This window comes from Balaenoptera physalus (assembly GCF_965194825.1).
Source record: "Balaenoptera physalus genome assembly, chromosome: 10".
Taxonomy (NCBI): domain Eukaryota; kingdom Metazoa; phylum Chordata; class Mammalia; order Artiodactyla; family Balaenopteridae; genus Balaenoptera; species Balaenoptera physalus.
In genome coordinates, this window is record NC_138889.1 from 73,409,497 (window position 1) to 73,430,111 (window position 20,615).

At 36.8% G+C, this 20,615-nt stretch overlaps 1 protein-coding gene across 19 annotated transcripts in view; it reads right to left on the reverse strand.

Annotated features, from left to right (window-relative positions):
* The window catches only part of SOX6 (SRY-box transcription factor 6), a 627,969-nt gene that overhangs the window by 7,423 nt on the left and 599,931 nt on the right, over positions 1–20,615 (reverse strand). For 17 of the 19 annotated variants that reach the window (XM_082476530.1, XM_082476545.1, XM_082476542.1 and 14 more), the window contains 2 exons: positions 10,897–11,130; positions 8,120–8,336 (listed from right to left, as the gene is read on the reverse strand). In XM_082476530.1, coding sequence (XP_082332656.1) covers positions 8,120–8,336; positions 10,897–11,130 — 451 coding nt within the window. The remainder of the gene's footprint in view (positions 1–8,119; positions 8,337–10,896; positions 11,131–20,615) is intronic. The other 2 variants (XM_082476540.1, XM_082476535.1) reach the window with 1 other exon arrangement.

Consider the following 20,615-nt stretch of genomic DNA (forward strand, 5'->3'; position numbering starts at 1 on the left):
ATCATCTTGGATGTCATGAGTCCTGTGGCTGGGGTTGGAGGAGTCAGGAGTGAAGAACAGTGAGAGCTCCACCACTTAACAGAGTAACACGCTGCCTCATCCTAGATCCCAGCGGGTGCCAGGGCATGGTCACACCAGCTCAGTCCGTCATCATGACACTCTAGTTCAAATAAACTTACCAGACCCCTTACAAAGGGCAGTCTCTCCCTCTGCAGGGAGACATGGCCATCTGTCTCTCAGTTTCCCTTAAGGCATTGTAACTGGTTGAAAGAATGAAAGACCTACTACCTAGCTCAAAGACTATGACTGAAACAATATTCTCATGGATGCAATATTCACCAAGTGTTTCTCAACTTCTATGGACAATATTATTAATTCACTTCAAAATGTCATTGTGACTCTCTTTTCTGAGCCTCAGTTTCCATCTATTTATAAAAGCTGGGGTCAGGGAGGTCCTGGAAAGTCCTTCCACCTGTTAATACTTGGCCTCAGGTCAGTCCATCACTTGAAGCATTCTTATTGACCCCCCTACATTGAAACTTCTAGCCACCTCAGTCTAAAAGCAAAATACTCTGAATTTGTGAAGAGCTAGCTTAGTTACCAGCTATTCTTTCACACGTCCTGAAGGACCATAACTTCTCAAAAAGGTCTGCACGCCTTCCAGCCTGGTAGAAGGAGAAATGATGGAAATGGCCTAGAATCACACTGTGGGGTATCTGATAATGCTATCTTTAACAACCTCTTTCAAACACTAGGAGGCATAATAATGATGCCTTAACCTTTGACTAACATAATATATAAATATTTACATATATATTACCTCATTCAGTTAACATGGCAACCCCATGAGGTATTATTATGCCCAGTTTTCAGATGAAGAAAATGAGGCCTTGCTTAAGGTCCTGCATTCAATAATCAGCACTGCTGGGATTTGAACCTAGGTCACCTGACTTGAATTCCATCACTCTTTCCTTTCTAGATATTCAATATACAGATACACTAAGCTCACTATATCCCATAAAAATTCCTGATTTCTATAGAGCCTGTAGGTATCCAGTTGATATTAAGTGCCTGATATTGATGCATTTTCTATGATGCTCGTGGTGATTTTTTTGATTGCCCCAAAGAAGATGATAGAGGAATCTAAATCTATGTATAGAAACATCTGATAAGATACTGTTTTCGCTTTCATAGAATCAAATTCTAAAAACAGTATACTTCTTGCTTCCTAAGTTTTGGGCAAATTAACACAAATTAAATTTTATGCTAACCTACCCAAGGCAGTAAGCACCTCATTAAATTTTTTACTGAATTTGGATAATTGCAATAAAAATATTTTTGCCTTAATCGCATAATGAGTGTAGAGTGAAAACTTTTACTGCACTATTAACCCATTTTACAGATTTCCCAATATGGTGAGCTAATCTATAATATAAACTCTACATACCATATGCAAACTATCAAATGATACATTTTCTTTTCATGAAGGACATTTTCTTTTTGCAAAGAATAGATGGTCATTTCTTTGCAGTATTTTAAAATCAAAATATCTATATATGTATTAAATAAATTTGAATTGACCTCTTATTATGTGCTATGGACAATGCTTAGATGTTTCCACATTATCCCCTTTAATCCTCACAATAAGCCTGAGAGATAAATAAAGGTGCAAAACTGAACTTCTGATCATTCTCCCATGTACTGGGCTCCTCTCATGGCCTTTCAGATCTTGGTTAATGATTACTTCATCTTTCTGACTGCTGGGGCCAATCCTATATCCCTATATCCAATCCATCAGCAAATCCTACTGGTTCGCTCTCAGGATTATATCCAAAATCCCTCCACTTTTGCCACCTCTACCTCTACAAACCTGGTTCAAGCCACCATCAATGCTAATCTGGTTTACTGTAAGAGCCTGCCTCCTTAGTTCAGGGCACATCCCCTTCAGACAATATTTCAACACAGTAGATAGAGTGATCTTTTTAAAACCTAAGTCAGATCACAATACTCTTCTGCTTGTAACTCTTCAATGTCTTTCCATCTGACCCAGATTCAAATTCAGAGTCTTCACAATGGCCAACAGGTCCTTTCAGCATGTGGCTCTCCACCACCTCTGACATCTAGTACTCACCCCACCTACTGATTCTGCTCCTATTGCTCTGGCCTCAGTATTTCTTGAACAAGCCAGGCACAACCTCTCCCTGAGATCTTTGCAATTGCTGTTCTCTCTGCCTAGTTCTCCCAGGTATCTGTATGGCTAGCTCCCTCACCTCCTCAGGTCTTTGCTCAAGTGAATCTTCTCAGTGAGGTTTTCGATAGCCACTCAGTTTAAAATTGCAATCCATCCTCTAAAGCTCCCTACCCCTTTCCTTCCTTTACTTTGTTCTAAGGCATTTATTACTGTTTGATATTTACTTATTTATTTATTCATTCATTCACTCATTCATTGTCTGACATCCCCCACTAGAATGGAAGCTTCATGAAGATAGGATTTTTCACTGATGTAGTCCCAGAGCTTAAGCAGTGTCTGGAACATAGGAAGCACTCAACAAAAATCTGTTGAATACATGGAATGAATGAATGAACTAGTGAATGAGAAGGAAAACAAATGAAAAGTCTGGGTTACCTGTTCTACAGAAGAAAAGATATAATGAGCTTAGATATATGAGAGAGAGGGTGGTGGAGAAGGAATGTGAATATAATCATCTTTAAATGCTTGAATGATTTTCTTCACAAAAAAGGAAGAGATTTGTTCCAGAAGTGACCAAAGAAGAGGCTCAGAACCCATCTACGAAGTAGCAGAAAGGCAGAGTACGGCCTACTTAAGAAGAAAGAACTTTCTAGCATTAGGAGGTATTCCACAAAGAAACTAGCTCCCTTGGAAAGTGGTGAGCTCTCTAGCCCTCAAAGAGTTCAAGCTAAACTTAGAAAGCACTCCTACAATGGCTGGCTGTTTGAAGGACATGACTTCTGAGGCCGCTTCTATGTGACCACTGATCCCGTGGATGCAGAATCACACGCTAACTGTCATGTTGGTCCTGCTCCTCATCGCCATTATCAGCATCAAAAGAGACTAAAAAAATTAAGTGAGCATAGGTAATTATAATTGAAGAAATCCAGCTTTCAAGGGTTTCCAAAATATTATTTCACCCTACATATTTTACTTTTCTTACTGCCAGAAGAAATTCCTAGGATGGCCTCCTTATTTATTACTGAACATTTTCACATTTCCCCCATGTGTTCATGCTCTCCTTCATGCTAAAATAGGAATCTTTACCTGTACTTTCCACCAGCCTGACCCTACCCAGACCTCAAGTCCCCTTCCTCAAGAATGGCCTACGCGTGGCCCTAATGCATAGTAATCTCCCTCCCTCAGAGCTTTACTTGCTCTTGTCTATATAATCAAAATTAGTATTCCATTATACATTATGTGGAGCACCATGCAACGTATTCTGTGTGTGCATGTGTGTACAACATACTATTATTTGCTAACCTATTCATGTATATGTCTGGCTTCTCTGACTATAGCACTCTCTGAAAGCTCACTGGGTACAGAATTAATGCCTCGTGTACTATATTAATTTAGTACAGTGCTAGGCACACAGCTGGTTTCAAATAGGCCCTTACCAGCTGACTGACTAATCAATTAACAAAATGGAAAATCTGGCCAGCAGGCTCAAGCTTTGTCTATCGGAAATTACTTTCCTAAAAAGCATTTTTCCTTCCTTTACAGATCAATTGCAAAGTCAAAATTCAAACACTGCAGATTTCACAAACAGGAATAGCTGGCAAGTATTGGGCTTTACAAATAATGAATGTGCACATCAAAACAAAAGTTGTAGATATTTGTAAAAGTACACACATGCAGCTGATATGAGTAGAGATGGCTAAGAACCCTCCCCCCCAGCCCAAGTAAAGAGTTTGAGCTGTTCCTGATGGAGTGCAGCATTGTGGCATGGTTTCCAAATCACAAGAAGAGTCCTGCAGTATAGTCTAGCTTTGCCAATTGCAGTGGAACTATTTATTTATGTTGTCAAAGCTCCTGTTTGCTGATCCTTTAGACCTTTACAGTATCTATAAATGAAGGCAACGAAGTTTGCTTCATTAGGAGATTAAACCTATAAATTGCACATCTTTTTACATTACCTATTAGAGATTCTAATCTGGCTTTCTCTACAGGAGGACAATGCTAAAAATAGCATGTCTAGTCTATGCTCCTCAGTTAAATGTGTAAGTATCTTATAGGTTTTACTCAACCTCTTTGAGATTAAGATCAAAATGGCAAATGTTCAAATCACTTATACCACAATGCAGTAGAACATAATTCTTTATAATATGAAATACATACCTGACACATAGCATCATTTCTCTAGGATAATAATATTTACTCTAATTTGGGACTTACTATATGCCAGACATTGTTCCAAGCACTTTAGATACATTAAGTTATTCAATCTTCAGAAAGGTCTGATGTTGTAGGTATTATTGTCATCCCCATTTTACATATGAGGAAACTGAGGTACACAGAGTTTAAATAAGTTTCCCAAGGGCAAGTGGAGAGTTCAGAGGAATAAGAATTGCTATGCACTAGTTCCTAGAGCCAGGAAGAAGCAGAGCTAGTATTTGAGCCAGAACAGTCTGGCTCCAGAATTGACATTCTTAACCACTACACTATACAGCCTCTAAGAAATCTGTAGGCGCTAATTGAGAGGTATGTGTAATGGTGAAAAGGAAATATGTTTCACATAAGCCTGGTCTAAATCTCAGCTCTGCTATCTACTAGCTGTGTGGACTTGGACAAATTATTTAACATCTCTGAATATTGTGTTTTTCAACCTCATAGAGAGGATGATAGTGCCTATCTTATAAGTTTGTTGTATCTGCAATAATCTGTATAATTCACTCAGCATAAGTAAGTATTCAATAATTTACCATTATTGTTACTCAAAAAGTAGCCCCAAATTTTAATAGTTTTTAGTATCTGCATAATTCTCTATTAGCTCACAAGTAAATTACTGAATAAGCTTCAAATAAATTGGAAATACATTACATTTGGCCATAGTTCTTTGGGAAAAGACAATGTTGTAGCTATATGTACCCTAATAAGTATCATCTTACCGTTAATAGTACTCCTATCAGGATTATTACAGAACTCTGATACTTTATCAGTTGAAGGGGTTAAATCCAAGGTTAGAGCTAACATTACTCCATTTCATATATTGATAAATTCATTTCATAATAGCTAAGTAAAAAAAAAAAAAAGTAACTCACTGAATTTCCAGTTGTATCATCAGTAAAATGCATGACAATGTTGAGCAATATATGTAATTTTATTGGCTTGAAAGTTATGCACATCTTTTCAAAATCAGCTATAAAAATTGACCTCACCCCCATTCCCTCAAGAAGTCAATAGCAATCTTTGAATTTCTTGTTTGTCTTTCCCTCTTGTAAATAACCTCGTATCTAATGAAGATCAGTTTGCAAAGATGAATCCCAGGGAGTTAATAATCTATCAAATACAACTACTTAAAAGAGAATATGAATCCTTAAGTGGAAATAATACCTGGCTTTATGTAGCAAGTATTATCAAAACTGGGCAGAGGATAATACTCAGCATTGGAGATTAAAGAATAAGATATTCTGGCCATTGCCTGCACATCTGTAGCCCTATTCCACAGTCTAAAATGAGCCTTCCACAAAGGACCTCTATGCCATCAGAATCCTTAGTCTCTAAATTTCAAAGCTCCTTTTATGCTACTGTATACCACAACAAAATACCTTATTTTCTCTAGGTTCTAGGAGCTCTTCCTCAAAGGGCACAGTCCTACTGACAACTGTGCAGAATAGGACTATGAGGCATATTTTGGAGCAGTGTTGTAAAGACAATTCCTCAGTCATTTGGCATGACAGAGGCAGAGACCTGACTTAATCCTTTGCTCTTGCTCACCTTTCAGTAGCCATAGGACCTCTTGAAGCCTCGATTTCTTTATCTTATTTAGAGGATTATGTACTTTGTATACTGAAAACACCTCGTATACAGTAGGCATTCAATAAGTGGTAGATGCTATTGAGTTGTTTTAGAGTTTCATTTTACATGCATTGTTATGTGTTGAGGTATTTCGGTCCAGAGCTGCTATCAATGTTCCCTTTGGTAAAGGGGACTAAATTAAATAGAATTACTGCATCTCATATTTTCAAGTAAGTATCAGGGAACTAAAATGGTACCTTTGATAATCTTCCAGACTATGGCAAAAGAGACCCACTATGCAACACAGGGGACATGACTGAGAGAAGGGTGGGAATGACAAAACATCTCAAATTTAAACTTTTGATTCTCCGTTCAAAAGAGACTATATACATTTTCAGAGATAGACTAACAGGATTAAAAGAAGACACTACACAGTCTTAAATTTATATTTTGTTACCTACAACTATACTTCCTAGAGTGCACTGTGACTTGGTATATTTCATCAATTCTCTAATTAGCATGTGAGTAGCCCAATGATATTGTATTGTACTTTTGGTGTTAAAGGCATTACTTTTTAAAATGCAAACATTTGTAACACAGAAGAATTTGATATCCTATTTTGGCATGTCTTCATCTGTTGATACACTGGGATCCTGAAATAACAAAGTGATTTAAGCCTCACTTTACCTCGAAAAGGTTCTGCCACAGTGTAAAGAAATTCATTGATTATCTAGTGTGATACAAAATATAGTTTTACTCTGATAGTAAATCCATATTTAATAGTAATAATAATGACAGGAAGCCACTTTTATGGATACTGTACTAAGCATTATACAGAGTACTTTTAAAAGCACTGCCTCATTGAATCTTCTCAACAATCGTATGAGATAGGTACTATTATTCCTTTCACTTCACACATGAGAAAACAGAAGCTTAGAGAAGTTAAATAACTTGCCCAAATAGGTCGCACAGTGTCTGAAACTCAGTGGTCAAACGTCGAAGCCGATGCTCCTCCCCAGAACACTCTAGCGTATTGTATAGTGACCCAGACTGCTTTCATTGGCCTATTTTTGTTGTGTTTTTTTTTTTGTATTCTGACTATTTACTTTTCCAAATTAGTTGTATGTTTTTAAACACATGCTTCTGAAACCAGCCTTGTGTTTCATGAGGTTATTTTCTGAGTGTCCTTAAAAATAAATGGTTCTCTACTCCTCCTTTAAGGCATCTCTTTCCTTCACCTCCAAGCGAAGCTTTCTTGTTTCCCTGGCACAGCACAGCGCCTCAATTCCCCTTCCAGTTAACAGTGAACACAGCTTCCTTTTTGCTTCCTCCACTTCTCTCTCTCAAGCCCTTTCGCAAGTGTCTCCCCAGTCTGATGCCAGCTGCCTCAGGCCACTGCCTCCAGACGGCCCTCTGGTTTGCCACCCCTGTGCTGCTAGGTCTGAGTATGCTGGAACCTACAGACATCTGCACCCCGCTCTGCTGACCACTGTGGTTACAAGAGGCCTCTTTCGAGTGCAGACAGCCAGTCAGCCAAGTCGAAATTTATACCAGAAATCTATTACCTAATTTTTAAACAAAATGACATGAAATCAGACTTGAAGATATCAAAAACATGTCTAGTTTCTGATTTAAGCAAGAAAATCCACATTGTTACTGCTTCTACCGCAGAATAATTTACTGCAACAGGAGTTCTGGATCTTATGCCAAAAATGAGGTCCTCTAACCAATGTCAAGGCCAATTATCTTGTGGTAAATCCCACAACAAAAGCAGACTATTGTGATTAGAGTCAGAAGCACCACCCAGAGAAGCTGGAAAGCTTCTGGGGATTTCTTAAGGTTAGTTTTTACTCTTTTTTTCTCCCTGTGTGTCTGCTTAAATAAACTACCAGAAACTTTGTGTGTGGGCACTGGACATCCTAGATTAGTCTGAGAGACAATGAAAGGGGTTATCATTTGGGAGTGATCTGTCGCCTGTTTGTTTTGATTTGAGCAGAAGCCATGCTGCAAGGCTGTGCGCTTGTGACAGGCCCCTTCGGTGTGTCACAACCTCTTCCCTTCCCTCATCTCCTTCCCCAAAACACTGCCAGTAGCCGTCCTGTGGTTTCCTACCGCAGGACAGCCCAGGTGGTTAAATGCAGGAACACTTACCCCACGGTAAAGAACTGCCTCATCTCCTGTCTCCGAGATCTCATCAGTTGCTTATACTCCCCAATCCGGAGCTTTTTGCCATCAACAATGCAGGTGCGTTTCGGTCGAGGTTTGTATTTATAGTTCGGGTACTTCTCTAAGTGGATCTTGCTTAGCCGGGCCTGCTCCTCATAATAAGGTTGCTTCTCTTGGTTGGACATGGATTTCCAGCGAGACCCTAGACATAAAAATAGCCTTAAGTACCCAAGTGGTCAAGGCAACGTACTCCTGGCAAATAACTAGATATACCTTCCCACCACTTCACTCACCCGTGCTCTGAGTAGCGCCTATTACCACATACCATCGAGCCACACAACTAGTGTTTTAGACTATAGAGCAAAGAATAATTTGGATGTGATACATTTATTATATTATTTCTCTCAATAACTTAAAGCTGATGCTACAATAAGTATATTGCTTTAAAACATGTCTTTGCTGCTTAAGATCGTCTCCTACACCAAGGTCGTTTCCCCATCCATCTGCCTAGGGTTAAAAACCTAAACTTCCTAAGTACACTTTGGAGTATGATAGAATTCTCAGGAAAAACTCTCTTGGTTCCAGAAATTCAAACATCTCCCACCTTTAGTGAAGCTGTCCTTTGATAAGATGTTAGCAGATGTTGATATTCTTCCAAATATAAAAACCTAAGGTGCACACTGTATCCCCTGGCCTAGGGTAATTAAAAAGCCTACACTCTACTTAAGAAGTTATAGCTTTAGAACCGGAAGGTACAGTGGAATTATATATATATATATATATATATATATATATATATATATATATACCATTTTCAAGTACTATAAACATTCATTCAAAACCATACCAATGAAAGTACAAAAATTTTTAATATGGTTTATACAGGAAGAAGGAAAAGTATTCACTCCTCTAATATTGTTTATAAAGAATTATCTAAACACTTGACGAAGAAGGGATGTGTTTTTTTACGTGTATCAAATTGCATTTTTGTGTCTCGCTGGTGAATAAAGCGGTAACAGCTGTGCTGACTGGATGTCAGCTATTCTTCAGTGGAGATTTTTCATACATAAACAAATGGAAAAGTTGTACAAATATTCTCTGCAGCCAGCAATATCCTGGTCTGTTTTAATAGCACATCCATTCCTGTTTTTCCTGATTGTTGTGCAAAAGTTGTGTAGAGAGTCTACATGGACAAGCTTCTCTGTGTTCGGGTGGCTCCCAGCAGCTTAAAGCCCCAGTTAAGGTTTTTGGTGCTCTTAAAATTCTTGTGCTTAAAAGTTTACATTTTAATGAATATACTTACTATACTCTTAATTTTTTTCATGAATGCCCACCAATAATATAGATTCCCCACAGATGCCAAAGTGGAAACAGAGAGGTTCTGTGCCCATTGGAGAGCTTACTCATACTGCTAATAAAATGGCCAAAAAGGGAAAATTTCAAAGTTAGATATCAAAATTTAGGGACAGAGGAATAATGATTTTCTTTTGAATGTCTATTAATTAGAAAAAATTTTAATATATATATTAGGACCATTTTGGTTTGAAAGGTATTTAAATTTATAAGAATAATGCCCCTATGTATATCTTTGAAACTCTAAAAATCAAACCCCACTTACCTGTAATGACATTTAGTATCCATCTTGAAATTCAAAAGTCAAAAAGAAAAAAAGGAAAAACTTGTATTTTAACATTTCAACACTATTTGATCTTACGTATCTTTAAAATTTTCTTAGGGGTTGCTGCCTCAAAATGTCTCAGAATCAAGTTAAATTATTTATACAGTGACAAAACATGTGTATTTGTGTATGTCCAGATCATTGATATTTACTCAGGTTAAATATTTATTGCTTTTGAACAAAACATTTAAAAAATGAAAACCACAGTTTAAGTCTCTAATGTTTTTCGGCTTCTTAAACGGCTGCCTTTGAGATTTTGTCACATCATGACAGCTTAAATAGAACAGTGCCTTCTGTGTTTTTTCTTTTTAAAGAGGAAACATGTTGACTGTAATGCTGCATGTTGAATAAAATACGTTCAATATGTTAAGCACAATAGTTCCAAACTGTATAATCTGCACTAGGCAAGCTTTACACTAATAGAACAAGGCTTGAGTTTAATCCGGAGAAACGGGAGAATCACTCTGGCAAGTTACCACAAAATGGGCCTCTGCCCTGTGGTCTCTGTGTTCAACTCACTGCTATGAAATTTGAACTAGTCATATCTTATTAAAGTAAATGTAGTTTTATTTTACAAGTTTTAAAGTTATCATTAGAGGCACTGTTCTACACTCCATAAATTTCACACTATTTGGGGGCTCACCCCTAGCCCTTGGTGAGTTCTTTCAGAGGGACATATGAGCCCAAGAATTCTAAAGCAGAAAACTGTAGGGTCTATGAGTGTTTCCAGGGTTTCACAGCAACTTACGGATTTTAAAAGACTGAATTAAGAAAAGGAGGTAAAGCTTGTCTCCATGATTCTTATTTTGCAGTGACCTCTCAGAGTTGCCCTATTAACACATACAATAAATAGTTTTGTCTCTAAAATAAGTTTTTAGTCAGTCCTGCCCTGGCACCTGGTGGATGTACTAACTCCTAAACCTAAATGCTACGGTGCAGGGTGGGGAATGCAGAGATGATGACAGTCTCCTGGGGCAGCTTGCTGAGCTCCACCTAACTTCCGCAAACCACAGTCTCCCTTAGGTGTCACATTAGGCCCCTTCTTTCCGCTCGTTAGAAGATCAGCATCAGCGGCTGCACTCACCTAAGATTTTGCTAATGTTGGAGTTATGCATGTCAGGAAAGGCCTGAAGGATTTTCCTCCTCTCATCCTTCGCCCAAACCATGAATGCATTCATTGGTCGCTTGATGTGTGGCTCACTGCTGGCCCGGCCACGGGCATCCCTGTAGACTCGTGCTTCAGCCACAGTGGCACCTCCTGTTGGCCAACAATAATACTGCTGTAGTTTAGCTGCAGAGCCATTCATTGCTTTACTTCCTGTAATGTCAGGGCAGGAAGAACAAGATGGGTGCAAAGCATTATTATCTGGAGACTGTTAACATAGCTTGCCACCTGGTTCAGCTGCTATCCCTAGGCCCTTCTCTTCTTTTTAAATGAACTCTTGGAAGCAGAAGACAGTTTTAGATGACAGTTCTACAGGCTCTTCTGAGGTAGGCCTCAAAGACACACTGGGCAGAATTAATTTTGCATGTTTTTATATACCTAGTACATTTTTACTACAATCAATTCCAGGTAGCCTTTCCTGCGTGATTTCTCCCTTCAAAAGCAGGCTCTTACCTATCATTTTAGCCTCATTTGCCAAACATTGCAGCCACTTCAAACTATCTCTTACCCCAAATAGAACTCTCTTCCGCAGTACTGTGCCTTGGCCAGTGCTCCCCTCACTGCCTGGAAGCCCCTTCTACTTCTTCATGCTAAATCCCACTCATTCTTTAAGGCCTATTCAAATGTGGTGTGTTTCATGAATTAATTAGTAATCCAATGATAACTATTAACTGAGCAATTACTATGCGTTAGGCTTTATGCCAGGTGCTAGGTATACAAAAGTGAATAAAACAGCACCTGCTTTTAAAGGCGCTCACAGTTCAGGGAGGAGACAGACCCCAAAGAGACAATTGTAACAGAGTGTATGGTAAGTGCTCTAATACTGAAGTAAACAGGGCATCAAGAGGGTGCCAGCAGACGGGAGAGTGAGCTAATGCCTCCTAGGAGAGGTGACATCTAAGCTGAGTCTTGGAGGATGAATAGGAATTAGCATGTGAATTGGGGGGGGGCAGTAAAGACCCGATGGGAAGGGTAATTCAAGCCAAAGGAAGGGCATTTGCAATGATGCCTCCCAGGATGCATTCATTCCTCTTTCTTTTAATGTTACATGCTCCAAAGAAATTACTTGCTTATGTGGCTATCTCTCTCTAATATTTCCATTCCATCCCCAGGAATATGAGGCCCCTAAAGTTAGTGTTTATGTTGCACTCATTTTTGTATCCCCAGGGTTTTCCATGTAATAGATACTCAAATACTTATTAAGTAAAGGATTGTTCAGTTTTCAACTCATATGCAAAAGTAGTAGACTAAAAGGCAGTCATTTCAAGGGTCCTGATATATTTTTCTGCTGTGTGAGGGTAGTTCTTTAACATCCCCTATGAAACTATGTCTAAATTACTGACATTTTATAGTTTCCAAAGAAGTGACCATAGTAACCTACTAGATTGAAACCTTCTTGAGGATATGGCAGGAACTGGCTCTCCTTCACTGCTGTATCGCTAGGTTCCAATAAAGCACATGGCATATAGAGTTTCAGTTAGTAAAATACATTCAATTAATGAATGGTTGAATAAATGAATCAATGAATGAACATAGCTCTTGCTTGCTTTCATACCCCCTACCAGCATGATACACTGATGTGTGCTTTACAGGTGGCAACTACTATATATCTCCCTATAGATTGAGAACCCCTATAGTTAAATGTAAAGTTGGACTGATGGCCTCAGCCAGGGCTTCTAGTGCACAAACAGGAACGTCTACTCCCAAAAGTTTAGAAGCAAAATATACATTAAAACCTACATCTCTACATTTTGGAAAAAGTAAATCCTTTCAGCTCAGTGGAGTGATTATACAGGAACAACATGACCCAATCCATCTCTGCCCTTCTACTCTATTTCTAGCTACCTTGATTAAGTAGAAATTTGTTTGTGTCAAAGCTAGGAATAAATTAGAACATTAAAGTGCACTATTATTTGGCAAATATGGTCATCATTTATTGCAAACAAAAGACAGAATAAAAGGGCTGAACTGGCTAATATTGTCAATTCTTTTCTGAACATGAAGAAGGGCAGAGGGGCCCATTTCTGAAGACCGTGCAAAATAAAATATTTTATAAACAGCCTTTCTTTTAGTCCGACTAGACAGACTGATCCCTTACATGAAAAGTCTCAGATCCCAAGATGCATAACTAATATGCTACCTTTTTGCCACCATACCCACAGTACATTAATTTCATTTAAAATGCACTGACCATACAGGATAAATTGATTTCACTTTATATGGGTTTGACAGCCATGTTTATTGTGCAGTGAAATGTAGTGTAGCTTCCAGCTGACAATATCCATCAACACAGGGCAATATGCTGACTGCTGGGCCAGATGAAGGCATACATTACTCTGGAAGTGAAACACTCATTCAGATACGACAGTGTCTTCTCCTGAGGATCACCATGGTAATTTATGATGCCCTCAGTGCCATTACTTTACAACTGACATGAATTCAGCAATTTATATACTTGCATGCATACATATAAAAGGAGACAGGCTTGTGGAGAATGTCAGATGCAAAAACATTTCAATATTATTCTAAGTTAACGACTATGCTACAGGTGATTAACATTTGAGATCTGCTTTTACTGTCATAGCTTTTCTTCACCTCTAGCAACACCATATAGCCAGCTTCCATTTATTTATTCACTTACAAGATGTATTTCATTGTTAACAGGCAGTTTTAATCTCCTACAGACTGATCATCGTAGATTTTTAGACTCTGGTTTTAGTAGATCTTCTACTCCATACCAATTGATTCTCCCAGACATGTCCATACCTAACCCAATCTCTCTCCCTCTCATTCCATACTGTAGTCTTAACATATCCTTCCTACTCACTTCTACCTGACTAAATTCCACCCTCTCCAAGGAATAGAGTTCAGGTCCCACCCTACCAACTGTCCTACACTGACCTTGTCTGTCCTCCCATAGTACATATTATTTACATGACACTGACACTGAATTAATTACACAGCAGATCTCTAGTCTCACAAGAAATACTCCCAGAAATTGAGAAATTCAAGTACAGTACATAGTATAAAAATGTGAATTAAGAAAGGGAAAACAGAAAACACCAGGGTGTATGCACATGTTTTTTTTCTTGTCTCCTTTTCTCTCTCCCAAGCAGAGTCAACTGCAAAATGAATGGGACATTCCAAGTTAAAACTAGAAATGTTGTATTAATGAACCAAGATTTGGGAAGAAGAAGAGACTTATCCAGAGAGACCAAAAGTTTTGAAACTACTTTAAAATTGGATCTGATATATGATCAGAGTCAGAATTTTAAGAAAATATAAAGGGGCCATAACATCAAAAGAATATTTAGAAAGTGTTCCTTAACTTCCCAAAACTGCTTCATGAAACAAACTGGTGAGCGAATTATTGTTGTAGCAATAAAAATACACATGACTGTATATACGTGTATAAACTCAGAAATTTAAAAAGAGATTGTATTTTAGGAAATCCCTTTTAAACAGATAAGGAAAATTCTATATAATAATATAGAATTATTTTTAAAAGGTATGCTATTAGTCTGAATATTTGAAGCCTAAAATTGACTTTCTGCTATAATTAACTTTAGAATCTACATATCAAATGTGACTTCATGCTGCTCATTTATTTTCAGAAATAACATCAAGTTAAAAAGGGGTGGGGGGGAGGCAATTCGTTCTAAAGTAGCCAATGCTCTGTGTCAGAATCCAGAGTTATCCTACGGAATTGCTCATAATTCTAAGAGGCAGATTCTTTTACTTTTAATAGCAGAGGAATCATTTGTGAGTTCAATGTTCATAATATGTCTTCTCATGGAAAGCAGTTGGAAGAAGCCTAGACCTACAGCTATGTACTTGGAGACTACTGCTTTCCAGCTGACCTAAGAGTCTTTAATTACCAGCAACACCATTCCTAAATAACGGAAGGTCAACAGTACCACACTAGGCAACAAGGGAAAGCACTGGTCCCCTTTACTCCAGGAATTCCTGGTCTCTCTATTTCCCTGAGTTTAATTCATCCTTCATCTCCCATATCACAGTCTGTGTAAAGGCAAACTTTCAGTTAGATGAAAAAAGAAGTCTATGAGGAAAAAACAGAAACTGCCAAGGCAAAAACTTTCTTAGGGATCTGTGATTTAAACGATTGAAAGAGAATACAGAAAGTTGAGTTGTTCCAGGTGGGCTGGAAAGAAGGCCAGTTTAACCATCATAGCCTATGGCAATGGTCCTGAACTAATCCTAGAGAGGCCCCCTTCTTGGGTAAATGCCAAGGGTTATGTGAGTGAATGAGTAAGCGTTTTGTGTGGATTTGTGCATATATAAAGTTCTCCCTAAGGAGGAACTCTAGCAAATTCTATAATGTGCTTAGGAATCATTTATTTATGCATCAATTCAGCAAACACTTCTGACAAATTTCAGATATACCCAGCATTGTGATGGAGTATACAAAGATAAATAACACATGTGCCTTGTTTTTAAGGAATTTGGTCCAGGGTGGGAAACAGATGCATAAATAGAAAATTACAAAACAGTGTAAGTGCTAACATGGGTAATTTCAAGGTACTATGAAAACAGAGAAGGGAAGCTATTAACGTTGTTGGAGTGGACAGATATGAATAACGCGGAAGCTTCAGAGAGGAAGTACTGCTTGAGCAGTATCTTAAAGGAAGAGTAAGAATTTACCGGCAGGTATGAGTGTGAAAGCATTCTAGGTTGGAGAATGTGTGAATATAAAGGCACAGAGTTATAACAAAAGCACAGAGGGTTTTAGGGAATAAAAAGAATCTGACTATGGCTTGAGTTTTTTTTTAAAAAATAGGGGAATACCAAGAGATTAAATTCGGAAAGTAAGTAGGGGCAAGATTGCTAAGTACCTTGACTTCAAAGCCAAGAAGTCTTTAAGGTTTTTATTATAAAAAAGCAGGGTAGTGACATGAACAAATGTGTTCTACAAGAGATCAAAATGGAAGCTAAATGAGAAATTACCACTGAATAGTCTCAATGATTACCAGTGAATTGGCAATAAAGAATACCGAAAAATAAGGTGAATAAATACCTCCTCACAGGCCCATTAAAACTTACATTTTGTCAGACAGAATGAATGTAATATAAGTAAAATATAGCACAAAAGATTCTCTTCTGGGATCCAGTTCTGGTAATGGCAGAATAACGTATATCAGACTAACTTTCAAGCAGATAATAATTATAAATGCTGGAGAAAATATGAAAAAAACAACCAGTTGAAGGTACTTGAGATCTACCAAAATTAAGAAGAAACTGCAGAGGATTCAATCTTAGAAAGAAAGAAATGTCACTGAGTAAACCCCCTGTTTTCATAGTTTTTCCATGAAGACACTCCCCAGTCTGAGTGGCATGGAGTGGCTAGAATGCAAACAGAAAGTCAGTCTTACTTGGCCTAATGTATCAGAAGAGACAGTTTGAGGCTTCTGAGTGCCTGACACCTGAACTTCACATGTATAGGGATGACTTCAAGGATTCTGGTGGCAACCAGGGCTGTATATCTGAAAAATCTGAGCAGAAATTTCAGCTGATGCCCACTGCAAGGGAAACAGAATTTGGAGTTGAATCCTACAAAGTTAGAAAGTATTCATGAAAAATTCAGGCTTTCCACTGAAACCCCAGAGCGACCACTCTTTAGGAATAAAGACTGTATGCCAAGACTAAGGATTCATCTTAGGACTGAAGACAAAACTCAAACAGTCACTACCTAACAGTGCAAAACTAAGCCTCCACAAGTTCAATGTGACCAGCAAGTATTTTAACTGCCTCCTAGCACAAAAATAAACATTCTTAACAGAGGAAGATAATAGAAGCCAGAGTCTCTACAATTTATAATCCACACTGTACAATGTATAATAAAAAAAAACACACTAGTTGTGCAAACACCCAGGAAAATGTGACCCAGAGACACCCCCCCCCAAAAAAAAATCAACAGAAAGAAACTGCAATGGCTCAAACAGTGTAATTAGCAAACAAGGACTTTAAAGTAGCCATTAAAAATATGTTCAAGGATATAAAGGAAAAGAATATCATAATTAATGCATAAATGGGGGAACTCAGCAGAGAAATGAAACTATAAAATGAAAAATGGAAATTCTAGAACTGAAAGATGTATTTGAGATGAAAATACACTGAATGGAGTTCATAGCATTTTCAAGTGCAGAATAAAGGGTCAATGACCTTAAAAATACATCAAAAGAAATTACCTAGTCTCAAAAACAGAAAGAAAAAAAGCTGAAAAAGTAAGCAGAGACTTTGCAATATGTAAAACAATATATTGTCCTAAGTGTAACTGGAGTTCTAGAAAGAGAGGAGAGAGAATCATGACTGAAAAATATTTGAATTAACACGGGCTGAAAATTACCCGAATCTGGTGAGAAACATCACCTTACAGGTTCAAGACATTCAGACAAATGCAGGCAGAATAAATACAAAGAAAACCATACCTAAACACTAGTCAAACTGCTGAAAACCAAAGACAAACGGAAAATGCCAGAAAAAAAGGACACATAATATATACAATGAAACAATAATGCAAATTATGGCTGATTATTCATTAGAAACAATGAAGACTGGAAGCCTATGGAATATCATTAGACTGCTAAAGGAAAAAAAATCAATGTAGTCTTATCCAATGAACATATGCTTCAAAAATGAATGTAAAATACATTTTCAGACAAAAGCTGAGAGAATGCATTACCTGCAGACCCATACCAAAAGAGACATTGAAGGAAATTATTCAAGATGAAGAGAAATAACATCTGATGGAAACTTAGGTATATAGGAAGAAAAGAAGAGCATTGAAAATGATAAATATGTGACTAAATTAAGAAACTTTTTTTCTTCTCTGGATTTCATAATAAACAGCTGATTGTTTAATGTTTTTAAAAGACAAGGGACTATTTAATACAAAATACAACATTGCATCATGGGATTTATAATATATGAAGAGGTAAAACACATGAGAAAAATAGCACACTGGCACAAAGGACAAAGGTAGTAAATGTTAAATGTTGCTTTATTTTATGAGTAGTAGTATAATTTTAACTGTAAGGATATTCAAATTAAGAATGAACAGTGACTCTAGAAAAAACAATTTTTTAAAAAATACAAAGAGGTATAGCTAAAACACCAGTACAGTAATTCAAATGGAAGACTAAAAAGAGGATTCAGAAGGAAACAGTAAAAAGATCAGTGGTTGTAAAGGGGAGGGAGGGATAAATAGGTGAACACAGAGGATTTTGGGGGCAATGAAAACACTCCGTATACCATAATGATAGATACATGTTCTACATTTGTCCAACCCCAAGGAATGTACAACATCAAGAATGAACCCTAATATAAACGATGGATTTGGAGTGGTTATGATGTGTCAACATAGGTTCATCAATTATAACAAGTGTACCACTCTGGTGGGATGTTGATGATGGGAGAGGCTATGCATGTGTGAAGGCAGGGAGCATATGGGAAATCTCTATCTTTCCCTCAGTTTTATTGTGAAACTTAAACTGCCCTAAAAAAAAAAAAAGTTTTCATAATAGTAGCTTAGAAAAAGGATTCAATTAAGCAAAAGGAAAAAAAGTAATAACAGAAAACCAAAAACTGAGGGAGCAAATAGAAAAACAGCAAATTGCAAGACTTAATCCCATCAAAATTAATAATTACATTAAATATAAATGAATCAAATAATCCAGTTAAAATTGGAGATTTTCAGAATGGATAAAGAGTAGAAATCAATGAATAGGAAACAATTTACAAAGCCAAACATTGGTAATCTGAAAAGATCAATAAAATTGATAAACTGCTAGTGAGACTGATCTACAAAAAGGGAAAACAAAAATATCAATATTTGGATTGAAAGAGGGGATATCACTATAGATACTATTCACTTTAAAAGGATAGAAAGCAAATATTGTGAGTAACTTAATTCCAATAAATTTGACAACTTAGATGAAAAGAACAAATTCCTTGAAGGACACAAACTGCTAAAATTCACTCAAGAATACATAAGAAGTCTGAATACTCCTATAGCTAATAAAGAAATTCAATTTATAGCCAACAACCTTCCCACAAAGGAAACTCCAATCTCAAATGGTTTCTCTGGTAAATTCTTCCAAACATTTAAGGAAAAACTAATAGTAGTCTTACACAAACTAAGAAAGTAGAGGAAGAAAGAATACTTCCCAAATTCATTTTATGAAGTAACAGCACACCCTGACAGAGATTTGAACATAAGTGCAAAAATTCTTAATATTAGCAAATTAAACCCAGTAATATGTAAAATTGATAATAAAACATGACCAAGTACGATTTATCTCAGGATAAATGAAGTTAAAATGTAATAGTAATTTAATATTTGAAATCAGGCAATGTAATTTAACAAAACAAAGGGGAAAAAACATGATCATCACAATAGATTCAGAAGATGGTTTTGACAAAATGCAATACCCATTCATGACAAAAACTCTCAGGAAACTAATAATAGATAGGAATTTCCTCAGTCTGATAAAGAACTTTTAAGAAAAACCTGTAGGACATCATACTTAATAGTGAACTACTGAATGCTTTCCTCCAAGGTGAAGAGCAAGGCAAGGGATGTCCACTCTTACCACTGTTAATCAACATTCTTCTGCAGGTAAAGAAATAAAAAGCATGCAAAATGGAAAATAATAAGTAATGTTATGTGTATTCATAGATAATATAATTGTTTACATAGAAATCCTAAGAAATCTGCAAAGTAATTACTAGAACTAAAAAGTAAATTTACCATTATTGCAATATACAATATAAAAGTATAAAAATCAACTGTACTTCTATATACTAGCAGCAATTTAAAAAATAATTTCTTAAGTTTACATTCATAATAGCATCAGAAAATAAAATTCTTAGGAATAAATTTAACCAAAAAAGTGTGCAAGACCTCTACACTGAAAACAATATAACATTTGTGAGTTCAATAAAGTAAACCTAAATAAATGGAGGAATACAACATGTTCATGGATCTGAAGACTCAATATTGTTAAGATGTCAATTCTTTCCAAATTTATTTATAGATTCAACCCAATCCTATTAAAATTGCAAAAGACTGTTTTTTTAGAAATTGACAAGATGATTTTTAAAACTATATGAAAAATAAAGCAGTAAAAACATCCAAAACAAACTTGAAGAAATTTGGAGGATTCAAACTACCTGATTTCAAGACTTACAGTAAAAAATACTTTGTTTGTAAAAACTAGAGTAATAAAGACAGTGTGGGATTGTTAAAAGAATAAACAAATGTATTATATTAACGCATATATGTGGAATCTGAAAAAATTGGAATGCACGATCTTATTTACAAAGCAGAAATAGAGACACGGACATAGAGGACAAATGTATGGATACCAAGGGGTAAAGGTGGGGGTGGGATGAATTGGGAGATTGGGATTGACATATATACACTATCGATACATATATATCGTGTATATGTATATATATATATATATATACACACACACATATACACTATGTATAAAACACATAACTAATGAGAACCTACTGTATAGCACAGGGAACTCTACTCAATGCTCTGTGGTGACCTAAATGGGAATGAAATCCAAAAAAGAAGGGATATATGTATACGTATAGCTGCTTCACTT